The sequence below is a fragment of the Scomber scombrus genome, chromosome 8 (genome assembly GCF_963691925.1).
Source record: "Scomber scombrus chromosome 8, fScoSco1.1, whole genome shotgun sequence".
NCBI lineage: Eukaryota > Metazoa > Chordata > Actinopteri > Scombriformes > Scombridae > Scomber > Scomber scombrus.
Window position 1 is genome coordinate 8,441,909 of NC_084977.1, and position 15,432 is coordinate 8,457,340.

The window sequence follows — 15,432 nt, forward strand, 5'->3', positions numbered from 1 at the left end:
TTTCTTTCAACCTTGACTACCATGTGCTGTAGACTCACAAATAGCTGCCTTGCATTAGCTTATAAGCTTATAATGAAAAGTGATTCAAAAGGTTTAAAAGAAACTCAGTCTTGTTTTTCACAGGTCACTACAGTGCGCTGCCACAGACTATTTTCATCCACAGCCCTTCAATAGACCACTCGCACTTCTGTCAGCTAGCAAGATTTATTAGTAGCCGCAATCCCACAGGAATAATATAACAAGATCCTCCAGTGTTCTAACACCATGTCTGATTTAGTGCAGCAGGAGAAGTGGATGTGTTGAGCATGATCAAGTAATTGACTGAAGTATCCCGTCTTAACAATGCACAAACAAATCTGATCATGTAATATTGCAACCCTGACTTTAGTGCTGCAGTAATCATTTACCTCTATTCTCCATTAGTACAGAGCTGTAATCGCTCCACTGAAGTCATTCAGTCAATTTGAAATTGATTTTCCATACATGTATACATGTGTGGGAATGTATGACCAAATAACCATCACGCTCCTACGCATTCACTTCTCCTGCTGCACTAACCAAATGTATTCAGCTCATTTTTGTTAGTTGTAGTTGCAGTTGCATCAGTTATGATGTAGTCAGCACTGTAGTCTGTAGTTTTCATTGTAAAGTAATGATAAGAAACTGTAATCATTATAATTACATTTGTTAGATATTACAACTGGCAGTGGACGTAATGGGGAGCAAACATTAGCGTGGAGGTTAGAACAGAAATGGGTGCAGTAATATTTAGATCTCAATGGGGTTTTGCATTCAGAGCAACCAATTTCAATCTTGTCAACTAGCTTTGATGGATGACGCTGACTGATTTCAGACACCAACCATGGCGTATATCTGCCAAATTGAAATGAATGCAAATGTATTTTTGTCATCTTGGCTAAAATCACGCCATTATTTAATTCAAATGTAAAGGTCTGGCGTGCCTTTTCAAGCTGAGGTTGCACATTGTGAGCCAAATAGAATATGCAAATGCAAAGTTAATTTCACACTTCACTTTTTTTTATTGACTTATTTATTAATTTTATTTATATAGCGCCAAAGCACAACAAAAGTTATCTCAAAGCACTTTTCACATAGAGCAGGTCTAGAGCGTACTCATTAATTTAATTTAAAGGGACCCATGGGCAAGCACTTGCATGTTTCAGGTTTATGTATTAAATTACATTGTAAATCAATGTAAAATAAGTTTAACTTTTTTATTAAAAATTTAGGTGGTAATTACATGTAAATTAATTTGTTTTGCCATGAACAAACACACATTTCGGATCTGCCTCAGCACTTAAGGTTGCTGTGCACAACAGCAATTCATTCAATATTTATATTGCAGGGTGGCATTATGTTTGTTTGTTGTTTCATTTCTAATTTAGTAATTCTGTTTTATGTCCTACTATGTGACTTGTATTATGCATGGGTGATCGTTTTTATCTCACTTGTGCATTTGCATTTCACTTGTTAAGAGGAATATGCAGTACTTGAATGTAGGCAACTGTCTGTACAAATACTGAGATAAGAGCATGAGGGAGTTCTGACTAAATGCATGTGGATTTCTTTGAAGTGTTTAATGAGGAAAGAACATTATAGGCTCAGTTTGGAGTCACAGTATGGCGCCATTGTTGGTTTTGTTCATGTCTGTTTCATTACAACGTCAAATTTTTTCCCTTTGAGTTTGGCTGACTGGTAGACTTGTTTTTGAAGTTGCAGTATACTGTAAATAAAGGCAAGCTCAATTACATACATAGAATGCATCAGATCTATTCAAAGCTTTGTGCATGAGTTTTGTTAAATTTGACTACTGCGCTAAAATTAAGCTTTGAGGACATCAAGACAGATCAGAATATGACCTGTAGGCTGCAGCCTCATACTTTTTCCACCCAGTTTCTCTGGTTGACATCATACTTGAGATGAAAATAAATTAAATTCTCTTCCATAAAGCCTGCGTGTGTTTGGCCTGATCCTAGCTCTCAGAGGAAAAATCACCCCACAGAGAAATATGCACACTCAACCATTAACAGGCAGCATTCATTGACATTCAACTTGGGTCCTTAATCTAATTTGAAAGCAGGTTGCCTCAGGCTGAGTTAGTAAATTTGAAAGCCTTACAAATGGGGATCACTGGATGTGAGCGTCCTGATCTTAACATTAGTGTAATTTCAATTAAGCAATCATTTTTAAAAAATGATTTAGTACTGTCTATTTGTTATTGTGAACAATGCTATAAATGCACTTTTTTAAGGTCTATTTACAGTAATGAACTGTACAAGAGAGGGTAATATTTCTGTCAAGGTTCATGCCTTCATGGAAATAGGGACATATGTCTTGTCATGTCCTCTCCTGCTTTCCTCGTCCCCATTTATAGGCAGTAACACAGCTGTCACCTCCATCATATACGAGCGTACGTGTGTGTGTGTATGTGTGTGCCTGTGTGCAGCGATCTTGTTTTTGCCCTCAGGTGCTGCCATTCTGAGAGATTATTGCCTTTCAAAGCCTACAAATCATTCCTGGTGCCTTTCTGAATAGCATTAAATATTAAAACTGCTGAAGTCTTTCCCACAGAACAACACTGCATGTGTACAGAGTGTCAGTGTGTAGTAATACATAGGGGTCAAGCAGAAAAAGAGGGCAGGGGCCATTGTTCCAGCAGAGGTGGAGAGGCGGAGTGCTGCCTCCTCACAGTGTGGAAATATGACCTGAGGGCTCCTGCCAGCCCCCATGGGATCACATGTGACAGAAGAGCGCCACCTCCATATAAATCTCTTTCTTTATTGCTCTTTTCTTCCTCTCCTTCATCTCTGCCTCTTGCTCAATATGCAGTGTCCTCCGGAGGAGATAAAAATAAATCACATGTTTATTGTCTAGCTGTGTCATTCGTTTTCCTCTCCCTCAAGTAGTTTTGTAGTTGTGCCTCTGCTGCAAAGGTTATAAAGACTCTAAGGTCTATTTCAAATGTTTATTTTCTCCACAATAAGCAGCATTGCGTGTGGGAAAGTGCTCCATCTCTCTCTCTCTATCTCTCTGGGCCATTTTATATCCGTTTTCATATCAGGCAGTGACAAATCCACCCATTTACTTTTGCCTTAATAATGGATACAGAATAGTATAATCCAAAGCAGGGTTTAGTTTTTATTTATATAGGACACTTTTACAGTTTCAAATCACACTGAACCAGATAAGACTGGTTATAAATTTATAAAACACTAATTTATAACCATTACCTCAACTCTTCTAAAGCAGGCCTAGGACTCAAACTACTGCATCATTGACTTTTGCACTAGTTTGAGACACAGTGCCCTGAACTAATTGCAGTACAGGCTAATGTGGGTGAAGAAAAAGTGAGTGGTGTCTTAAATCAGTTTGTTTTCACTAGAAAATGCTGGAAAACGTCACCACCAGATGTCCCTATTCTCTCCCCGGTACTTGTTGAGCTGATTTATATTGCAAAATGAGGATTAAAGTGTTTTTAAAAACGTAGGCCGCTAATTGATACTTACTTTATGCCCATGCGAAATACGTCAGCACCTCTCTTGATTGTATCTGAGGTTTTTGAAAACCGCAACACAACAGATGAGCCTCCTTCTTGAGGTATACACAAATCCAATATTGTGGTGATAATTTGAGTTGATGCCATTTACTGGAGTACCATGAGAATTGGCCCTAAATCAAAACCATCCATGTGGATAGCTATATAAGCCAGTAAAAACCAAGTTATTTTCCACTCCAACCGGGAAAAGATGCTGCTCTTTGACACATCATTACACGATTCAGTTCACGCCCTTTTGACAACACTAGACGCAGACTTCAGGTGCGCCTCGGAAATCCCACCGTATGTGTCATCAGTAGGCATACTGTCTGGCTTTCAAGCACTTTTATGCAGGTAATATTATAAATAAATCACCATAATTATATTGTGTAATTGTTTCTAGTAGTAAGTTTTCACCATAATGATATAATGACAGACGAAAATCCTGCAATGCAGTGCCTGGACAAGTCGACATTTTATTGTTTTGATTTCTCTGCTTAACAGTTGTGTTATTTATTTAATATTGTATGGTATCAGTTATTAATATTGTCCCTAAACTATGTATTTGCAGAAGGTCCAGCTTGAGTAATTTGTTAGTTGATTCATGTGTACTTTTTGCACTATGTAAAAACTCCTTTCCCGACTGCCCTTGAAGCCCACGCACTCCCTCCCCCTCTCCGCTTGTTTCCAGCAGCAGTTCCGCAGAACAGAATAACTAGCATGGCGCCCGGTGCAGTCCCGTTCCCTCGCCGGTGTCCTTTTCATGTTAGGTTTCCCTGAGCCTCTGACATAGGTATGTTTTTACCATACGTTATACGCTTTTTAGTGAAAGTCTACCCAGTTACAACAACTGTATTTGTCTGCTGAATACTCCAGAGAAGTGCTTAGTAGATTTCTAGGTAGCTCGCTAACTAGTTAGTAACGTTAGCAAGGAGGCAAGAATTGGGAGATACGGGGCAACAAGAGGAGGAGTCCTGTTTTGGAAGAGGTAAGCTGGACTGTATTTAGTGGGAGAAGGCTTTTGAAGTTTGAAATAGAATACTTTCTGTCTGGGGAGTTATGAGAATCATTTTTGTCAAGTTTGGATGCTGTAAAAAAACTTCTGAATGTTAGTCGGTTAAAAGCTGGCAGCGTTAAAAGTAACATAACCCGCTCGACTGATCCCTGCTAGCAAATGTACTTTATTTTACACATTGGGAGTTTAAATGTGTTGCTTGTCCGTGAAAACACGACTGCGCCGAGTAGTGTAATAAAAAGTCACAGAAGTAACAGTACACGTTTTTCATGCCGTGTTACGTAATATTGACATTTTTTCTGCTGTAACGCTACGCTGTTACAAGCTTCAACCATAGTGAGTACTATTGGGGAGTCCTGTGGTGTCAGCAGAAGACATATTAAGTCAGGCTGATTTATTTGAATCATTCTTAAATTAGAGCAAGTTTGAGTACATTCTTTGTAAAGCCCTCAGCGTGTTTTCGCTCTAGAAAGACAAATCACAGTCTTTCACTCCTGCTCCATTGCTGTAGCTTGCCTTTTTATGTTTTCTATCGCTGCTGAACCTGCAAAAAGTTGAGATCCACGGATACTGATAGGATAGCAGTTTACAAGTGTAGTTATCGGCTGTCGATTAAATCAGATTATCTTGGCCATTAATCTCTCGTTCGTTATTCCAATGGCAGACAATAAGGTATTAGTTTGGTGTTTTACCAGTGTTGGCAGCTTATCACTCAGCTTCAGTATTAAATAGTAGCTATTTATGTTATAACATAAAATATATGTGGCAGCTGAACTGTAACATTTCCCCCTGCTCAACAGATGAAGCAACAGTACAAAGCTTCTGCCATATGTGATGTCTGTTGCATGCATACCATGACCTATTTCCTTTGTGCACAGTTGAGTAATTTACATGTCTTGACCCTCTTTTCTAGCTGATGCCATGGCCATAGCCGAGGCATGGGAGTGACGTGACAGCGCTGGTCCTGCATCCTAAAAAAACACCTTACCAGCATCATGTTTTTTCTGCTGAATTAGAGGCAGAACGCACAGAGAATGGAGGAATCAGTATTGTTGGATTTGCTCGAGTGCCCTGTTTGTCTGGAGCGGCTTGATGCCTCGGCGAAGGTTCTTCCCTGTCAGCACACCTTCTGCCGCCGATGCCTCCAAGGCATCCTAGGCTCTCGCGGAGAGCTGCGATGCCCTGAGTGCCGGACGTTGGTGGAGTGTGCTGTGGATGAGCTCCCCAGCAACATCCTCCTTGTGCGCCTGCTGGATGGGATCAAGCAAAGGCCTCGAAGGGCTGGTCCTGGAGCAGGAGTCTGCACAAATGGTACGTCTGGAGCAGTGGCCCGAGCGCACAGCAGTGGTACCAGGGACCAGAGCACACCAGGAGCACAACCCCAGCGAGCTCAGGCCAAGAGCACCCTTGTCCGGGTTAGTATACTCACTGTGACTGAGCATGGATCAGTGAGCATGAATCTGTGTTTCCCATTGTTGGTCAAGCTGAAACAAAACAGTGAAAATCTGTGTGGATTAAAAGCAGCATGTTGCATTACTGGCTCTCTAATCTTTGCTGCGGATTAACTGTTATCATGGTGATCCAAAAGCCAGCCAGTTGACTAACTGCCCAACATTGCTAATGGCAGTGAATGAGAGCAGTTAATAGTAGAGCCAGCAAATAATTCTGCTCTCTCTGTGCCGAGTGCAGCTGGACTTTTCCCGTAAGGAGGTTTCTCTGTTCTTTCATAATTGCTGACATTGTCATATGCCAAAGTCTTTCTTGCACTTTGAGATCCCTGCCACGGTGCTGCTTGTCAGCGTACTTTAGAAATGCAGAGTGGGACTGCAGGGTGATTGTATTATCTGCAGTACTGAAAGGAGTTGGAAAGTGTTCGTAGAATCATTGTTTCAGCAGAATAATTCAACAGAGAGAGAGAGAGAGAGAGATGAGCTTTTAAAAACAATGGAATATAAAAAACACCTTAGTGTACCCTTTCTATAAGCCCATGGGAACACAGGTTGATAGTGATACAGCAGTATTCTTGTTCCTTTATGGTTACATGGAATTTTTATTTACATTCCTCTGTGGGAAAGTCAATCCCCAGACCCCTTTTTGGAAGACCTTATTGGACACATTATGTTTTATGACTGGTTGACTTTGACACTTATTGATATCTGGGTTAACTCTGTTTTCTCCAGCCTGTTGTATACACACTAACTGCTGCTCTTTATAAGTCATAAAACCCAAAATCACAATTGCGTGTGAATGTGCCACTTTCTCCAAGCTGCCCAGACTAATTGGTAGGGAATTAAAATATTTCATTCTAATACACTAAAAAATATTCAAAATATGTTAAGCTACATTAAAAAAAAAAACTGTCATCTCTTAACATCACAGTGGATAGGATAGCTTTAGGATTATTGCAGGTAAAAAATCTGAGAGCGAAAAATGTGGAAGACCCGTGGGCCCCATCTTTGAGCAGCTCTGGTCTCCACGAAGGGAGGACAGGATAGATGAAAAGATGTCAAGGTCCTGCGCAAAATTATCGGAATACCAAGGCGCTGATAATGTATCTGCCGAGCCATGCAGGTATGAAGATCAGAGACCTCGCTGTAAATCGCTACCGGTGGACCCGCCTCATTTGCCATAGTATCACTTCAGAAGATTTGTGCTCATTTCCAAAGCTGTTTGTGCATCACGGAATCCCCCCCCCCCCCCCCACCACCACCACCACCACCACCACCACCACCACCACCACCACCACCACCACCCCACCTGATTCCAAAAAGCCTGTTGGGTGGAGATAAAGAGGTAGACACTTGAAACTAGCGCAGGGTTTCATCTCTCTTATGTTTTTGAGATTGACAGTCAATTATCATCCCTCAGTATGGGCAAGGTAGTTTGCCCCCACATACAGTGTATGTGGGGGCAAACATGCCATGTGTGTGTGTCTGTATAATTCAAAGGCTTCTTTTCCTTGTATTCCTACTATTTTTGTAGAAAGTCGTGTTAGAAACTAATGGTGTCTTTCGAGTCTTTTCTGCCACCCCAAGGCATCCCGCTAATGACAGAGAACAAGAAAAGACACGGTCGTGCAGGTGTAACATTTTCAGAACATAAAAGGCAGAGATCAAAGCTCTCGCTGATGGCCCAGCGTGATCCCTGGCCGGCGCTCCACGGGGACCGAACGCTTCATTGCCCCTGGGTGACACCCTCACTCCCACTTCTTTATTGTCGCCGTTGTCTGTCCCCCACTTCGATATTTGGAGTATCCCAAGGTTTGAACTAGTTCCTCTGGTGCTGTGCCCCCCTCCTCCCCCTCTCCTCCTGTTCAAGCAAAGCTCCACCTCCACTTCTTATATGGTAGGAGAATGGCTGGGAGGGGAGTGCGGTGGGGATTGCCTGACAGATGCACAACAGGGTTTTGTCTCGGGTCCCCCTCTGATCTTACAGAGTGACCGACACACATGGAGTGGCCAAGAGAGATTGTGTGTGTGTGTGTGTGTATGGCTACCAGTAACAGAAGCTGATAAGTGTTAAGTGAAGGTGTCAAGACCAAAAGGGACAAATGTTTAGCAATGTAACCTTGCTCAGTCAGCTTTACGCCCCTCCTCTTACCATCTCCGGGGTTGCAGCAGTTGTTTGACTCTCTGCCCTGGCATTTTCTTTTGATGGCAGAGAATGAAAAGGACTCGTCTTGAATGTCGAGCTGCGGTTGTCTGGCCCTTCACAGTCAGGTTGATGACTCACCTCCATGGTGCTCTGTTACATAGATGTTTTTTTTTCTTCGTCCTCTCGCCCTTATTGACTCATATAACACAGTATTTTGTTCACACAGATTGAGAGCAGACAGATCAGTGATATTTCTGCGTGAGAGAGTAAAGCCGTTGGAGTTGTCTGGAAGTCAAAGGTCAGGGTTCACGGAGTCATGGTAGTCAGGGGTCGGAGCCAACGAGGGGAGAGGGGAGAAGAATTAGAGAGAGATTTCCGTGGATGTCTTCAGTTATCATCCTCTGGAGAGTTGAGCCTGTACTCCCACAGACTTCAAATACAGCTGCTTATGTGATTGTTTCTGCCTTCTTCATAAAAGCTTTAGTGTTCATTTTTAATGTTGATGTGCATTAGCCACAGTTTAGATTATAGATTACATTCAGTGCCTTAATATGTAATATAATTATTTTGTAATGAGGCCTTAATTTACAATTATAACTTCAGCTAACTACCTATTGATTGCAAACGTGTTGGTATGTATCTGCTTAAGTTTTTCTGTCTCTTAGTGTCTGTTTAGGTAATGGGAAATGAGAAACTATTCTCTGCTAAGCTCTTGGGGATATAATTAGGTCATTGTCTCTTCTTGGGTAATGAGAGCTTTTTATACAAGGAAAGTTTTCTTTTTCTTTTTATAGGCCTCTTACATGTGATAGCGCCTTCCTTGTGTCATTATTTCTCATTATCTTCAAATCCTCTGAATTGATTCTTGGCAAACAGGAAGCCAAACACGGCCTTTTAATTTGCTATTATTTGCTCCTGATTGATCCTACTTGTCTTGAACAAAATTGTTTTTGTTCCCAGTTATTTTTATAGTAAAGTCGCAGCGTGTTTCGTCCTATCACTTTGTAGTGGATTTATTTCTTCACACAAAAAGAATGTTGTTTATGGTTTCCTTATGTAGAGGTATCTCATTAAAATTCCTGCGCGCCTCCCTCGTCTGAGGTCGATGAGTCACGCTGGCCCTCTTTGATGACATCATATTGTTGTTAAAGCTTTTCCTCTTGGCCGGCTGGCTGACCTCTGCCTGTGTGACAGAACCCCGTTATTACACCCTCACACTGCCCACATACTGGCAAACACATACTTACTGCTTTCCACTGGGAATTTTTTTAAAGAGGGCTTTGGTCTATTCATTCCTGCTCTCTCAACACACTCACACTTTTCTTTCGCCTCCTCTGTATTTCCCACGGAGGGCCACAAGTAGCCACGACCTTTCTGGACAGTGCTCGTCAGGGATTTTGGAGCCACCTGTAATTTTCCCTTATGAGACACAGACACAGGCTGTGTTTTTCTCCCATAATTCTGCCATGTACCTCCTCCCTCCCTGCTGTCTAAATCCAGGCTGGAGCCTGTTAAAGGTCTAATGAGATTAGAGTTTATTAGACAGTGAGTCGGCACAGCTCCCCGTTCTCCCCTTACTGCTGACTGCTGACTCTCATTCTGAGGAAACAAAACACTTGTTATTTACTGCAGCTTGTGCGCCTCTGTCTGTGGTTGCCACTATGTATTTCACACACTTATGTAATACGCCTAAAGTTTGTTTCATGTTGACAAGTGCGGGTTTTTTTTGTGCCAGATTTGTAAATTACATTTAAAGTGCATAGCATAGATTGTGTTTAAAAAAATGGACAGAATTTTCACACTATATCCATTTCCCATACCGCTCATTCTATTCAGGCTTATGGTTGAGTAGCACCTATCCTATCATGCATTGGGCAAGAGGAGGGGTATCTGGACGGGTTGGCACTGTATTGTGCTGCTAACATACATAGATCATCACTTTAACACCTATTTGCAATTCTCACATCTCTACCATCCCAGCCATGTTTTGGAAAACTCACAGTGGATGAGTAAGAGGTGGGTCATGCTGTGGGAAATTACTGTCCTCCATGTATGGGTTTATATAATTCCCAAGGAGAAGCTCAAAGGACTAAATCATGTGATTTTTTTTAAGGTGCAGCCATGGTTGCCTCCTCATTGTAGGGTGACACTGCTCTCTTGGTGAAGGGTGTGTTTGCGTCTTTGTCTTTTTTGTCTTTCAAGATTTTCTAGCCCAAACACAAAGAGAAAAGACTTGACTTGTTTTGTTCCCTCTCCTTTTAACCTCTTTTCCCCAGACAGAGGGAGAGGAGGATGTTATACGTTAGTGTGTGTGTGTGTGTCCCCGAGGAATGCCATGAGAAGTTGCAGGTCACTGTTTTTCCTCAAAACATCGGGCTTGTCTTGTCTCGTCCCACTTGCCAGCTCACATTCACCCTCAGTAAACCTCCTTTAAGCATCAACATGTATTTATGTGTATTTTCTGTCTGTTCTTTTCTGTAAGACATGCTGTTCTTTGGCTCACAGGTAAATGTGGTGATTTGAAAGGATATTAGAGGTCTGTGTCTGTCATATGCATAAATGAAGCCTGTGGTTGTGATAATCATTCATGCAGTGACATGCTTCTGCACCTGAAAGCCCCAAAGCTACACTCCAGAGGTTGTATCTGGTTGCAAGACATCTTTTTATATTAATACAAAGTACAGACCACCTGACCATCATTTTTTGGACAGTTTGAACTGTCTAGCTCCCTTTCTTGAACCGGTGATTACATTTAGCTTCATTGTGTAGGGTTTGGTAACAAAGGTGGGTGAATGTTTGTTGTCATTTCCAGGGGTTTTAACACTCTGGGTGGTCCACGAACCAAAAAAATGCCATATTTGCCTACACCCCCTCTCCTCTTGCTTCTTCCGTCCATGTCTCAACTCCTGCCAAGTCTGTCAGCATAACAATAGTAAGGGAAGCAGCCATGACCTTCCTTACCACAGTCCTATCACACCTGTTGAGGCCAACAAAATACTTTTTTTAGCGCTCGTTTAACGTGTGTGGTCCACTGGACGAGGTTCCTTGAGAAAAATGCTTTGTTGACTTATCAACAATTCGTTTCCCACTTTGGCATTCATGTAATCGTATAATAATGTAATTTATACCAGTAATTTTACGTCAAATAGCGTCCTAGTGTGGGTGTTGTGCTCTGACACCAAATAGTTGCCCAAATATTTTCAGTGGAAATTATTTTTATGACTGTTTAGTCAGCTGTTTGACAACATGTCTCCTATTGTGTCCTTCCCCTATTCCCAAGGTGCCCCTAATACCTGCCTGGCCTTAACAGAGCAGTTTGACCCCTCACCCTGTGTTGTGATTGGTGGGCCAGGATTGGTCATCCATGGGCCGTTTGACTGCTGGCATGTTAAGTGTTTAGTTCCCATCCCTAAGGCAGAATCGTGATTTGCTGGGAGTTCTCGTTTTCAGTTGTTTGACCTCTGACCCCGAAGCTATTACTGGCTCTTGATGCATCTTCAAGCAGCAGCGACTACCTCTGGCTCACCTTTGCTGCTGCATGAGAGATGTGTGGTCCCAGACCTCCTTGTGAGATCGAGGAAAAGAACCAACTATCAAATATTCAAAGTTTTCTTCAGATTTCAGGACTTTCTTGTGTAAGCTGCATGTGTTTGCTGTTCTGTTACGTGTTGAAAAGTTTCCTGTTTTTCTTTTGAGGCCCAAAGGTGCAGTTAATCTGCATTTGTCCCCTGAATGACATCTTCGTTCCAGCTTTGAGAAGGCAGTGGGGTATCTAGTACTAAGTCCAGAGGATGAAGTGCTGCACTCCATCCTTCAAAGTGACTGGATTATTTTGTATATGTTCCCTAATAAGAAAAGTATGACTGTTACTGTCCAGCCACATGTGATTCACCATAATATTTTCAGCATCAGGCAAAACAGTAGTCATTATCAGTAGAGACTTGAAAACTATACACTGCTCCTTAAAGCGTATGTTTTTAGTTGAGGGTAGAGACTAAGATTCTTAGTCGAAATATCTTTATGTACATATGTCTTCATTCCAATACTAGAAGGGTCTCTTCCAATACAGTTTGGGAATAATCAGAAATAATCAGTATTTCATTTTGGAAGAAAGCGGCACAACATCTTGAAAAGCAGGCTGCAGAACTCCTGTGTTTCTCAGTTACTCCTCATGTGTGGGGTCTCTCTGGCTGACAGTGTTTGATTAATTATTGACGTTGACTGACAAAGACCCAGGCTTGAGGGGGGACTTTCAGTGATAATATGCTTTCTGCACACACATCTCACCAGAAGAACTGACTAGAGAATAACATCACCTTGTATCCACATCATAACTGTTCAGATTAGAGCTAAATGTACTTTGAGCTGAGTTGTTTTACACAAACACGCAGCAAGCCCTCTGCGACTTTGGCCCAAGGAAGCCAGGGCAATGTTTGTTTTAATGAGTCACAGACTGATCTTAGATCAGGAGGACCCATTACATAGTGCACACCCACAAAAACACAGGTGGGTAGCCAGTACACAAACAGACCTATGACAAAACTATCTTGAAATGTCAATGCAGGTTTGAGCCAACTAGCTTGTATTTCTATTGACAGGAAGGTGTAATCTCATGCTGATAATATCAGGGAGAGGCTCATTAGTTCCTATGTTAATGGACATCCTGATTTGTTTTAGAGGCACCAGCATCTGTTTCTCCTTTCTTTCCTGTTCTTAATGGTATTATTGTGGGCTGAGGAGCACAGTAACCACAGCAACCTGGGATTTTTGTAATGTGAGTATTTGCCAGCTGAATCGTCTGCTTGTCAAATGTCTCTGGTCTTAGTCATGACCAGTTACCACTGGTGACTTGTGACTCATCACCACAATAGACATGAAATTAATAGATTCCTTTCAAATAATCATTTTCTTTTATATTCACATCACTGAAAATATAATTTAGCCTATTTTACATTACATGTAGTAATGTAAAGAAAATCTGAGAAGTTTAATAGTGTAATCTTTTGCAGAAGAACACGAATCTAGTGAGTGCCCCACACTGTGAGTTCCTCTGATTTTCTCCTTGACGCTCTCACTCCTCTATGCGATGCCTCACTTAGCATTCAGTGGAGTTAAAGAAAAGCTAGCAGCTACATGTTACATCTGGGTTGAGTCGAGGGTGGAATGGACAAACACACTCACACTTTCTTAAGAAAGTGAAAAATGGTCAGTACTGTGCAGCTTCTTGAATCTGAGAACAGATGTAGTGTTTGTCCCTTGGCCCTTAGCCAGCACTATGTCAATATCCAGGCTTTGTTTTTCCACTGTTGAGGCGTAGAAATACCAGCCAATGCAAGCAAATGATCTTCACTTGCCCACTGTTCTGACACGCAACACTGGACAATTGAGAGATACGCAGGCATATGAGAAACAGTCAGACACTTAATAAAGATAACTGGGAGACAACATAGTAGTAGTGGCTACAAGAGGCTTTGTTTGAGGTTCACCAGCCTACAGAGTCTCGTCCAATTCCTTGTCAAATTTCCCCTCGACTTCGAACACTGTGCGTAAATCGAAGTCAGCCTAAGCAGAGCAGGTGGCTCGCACTGAATGACTTAGAGGAACAAAAGGCCACAGACACTGCACGCTTTCACCAGCACAGTGGAGAGTAATGTGAGGAAATGCTTAGTATTCAGCTCATATTGACCGGTACTCAATACACAGATACTGTGACATTTGTGAGCCAATCCCTCTGTAGCTTGGATACAAGCTAACTTCTTATGAGCAGCATGTCTTAGTGCTAATCCAGCAAATGAAATATCTGACAAACCAAGGTAGTTACCAGCTGAGTGCAGACTGACATAATACTTCTTACCAAATATTTTATTGAGTAGTGAGGTGTCTACCCACTTGTTTTCACTGGTTGTACAAAAAAAGTGTTACAAATAAATATATGTCCTCTATCATGCTGATACATTTAGCATTTATTGGACTGTTTTCTTGATGCTTAAAAACTATTTGGAATGTATATCAAATGATAGTTGTCATTGGCTCATCAGCTGTGTATCCCAGTCCCTGCCCCAATTGTTGTTTTACTAAATTAGTCAGGGCTATTTACCCAATGTCCGTGTCACAGAACCATGATATAGGTCCAGGATTTCATGCGTCTTCAGCCTGCTTAATTTTCTTTCCAGTCTTTTGATCTCAAACTGTTCCTTTGCCATGCTCTTTCTAGCTTGTATCTTGCTTCCTTGCTCGCTCTGTCCGCTCTGAAATGCAAGTGGGTTCCTGTTAGAACAATTGTTAAGTCCAGTGTATGAACTGGCACAGAGTTAAAGAGTTCTGTTCAAGCAGACTGGGTGATCCCCCAGGCCACCCAGAACAACCCTTCGCCATCATGTGAGGCCAGACAGGTAAAGAAACCAGCACATGGACATTGGGCTGCACAAAGGGATCATGTGCCAGTTCATGTTTGAGGGGGTTTTGTGTAATTGCATTTTCACAGTAGAGCCTACGCATACACCCGAGCTTCATGAAAACCGTATGTGTGACAGCTCTACAGTGTGTGCAAACGCTCTCCCATAAATCCATACTCCCTTCCTGCTAAAATGCTTTCTTTCTGATGACTAATCTCTAGCTTACTTAGTGCAGTTGGCGCAGAATTGTCTTGATTATATATCCATGTGTTGAATGTTTTTATAGACCCCACCACCAACTCCACCTATCTCTTCAGGCAGAAATCTCAATGTACTTCCCGGTTTTGCACATGGCAGCCTTATGGGCCCTGTACCTTGACTGGCTTTGATCATAATCTAGCACCCAGATTCCCATGAGCCCCCCAGGCTATGGCTCAAGGTCAGGAACTGGCAGTAAAACTGTAAATTGCTGGGGTCAGTGAGTGGTTTAGTAACTGGCACTCAGGAGAGTAGAAGACATTATCTCTCTCGGTATAGAAGTATTAGACTAACTGAGAGATGCTGTCAGTGACCTTAGAAACGCATGAACATGAGGAGGAACAGGAGGAGAGTTTCGTGGGCTTTCGGAAACTTCCTGTCCTCCTCACATGTGAGCTGGGCTTCCATCTGGCCTCCAGACTCCTCTGGGTGTTTTTCGATGCCTATAGGCTAATGTGGAACCTCATTTGCTAATATGTAGTGAGGGGAAACAAACAAGCACAGTTGTCATACAGTAAAGCCCCTCGGAAAGCTTGAATGGATTATTGCCTCTGTCTGCAGTCAAGTAGATAAATGGTTCCCACAACACTGAGGCTGAACATTGCTTAGATTTT

The 15,432-nt window shown here is 42.0% G+C and overlaps 1 protein-coding gene across 2 annotated transcripts in view; it reads left to right on the forward strand.

Annotated features, from left to right (window-relative positions):
- Nucleotides 1-4,280: 4,280 nt before the first annotated feature.
- sh3rf1 (SH3 domain containing ring finger 1) overlaps nt 4,281-15,432 on the forward strand; it is a 29,510-nt gene continuing 18,358 nt past the window's right edge. Inside the window, exons 1-2 of one of the 2 annotated variants that reach the window (XM_062424305.1) lie at nt 4,281-4,349; nt 5,485-5,986. In XM_062424305.1, coding sequence (XP_062280289.1) covers nt 5,606-5,986 — 381 coding nt within the window. In that variant the 5' untranslated portion in view covers nt 4,281-4,349; nt 5,485-5,605. Of the gene's footprint in view, nt 4,545-5,484; nt 5,987-15,432 lie in introns of both variants that reach the window. The other variant, XM_062424303.1, reaches the window with a different exon arrangement.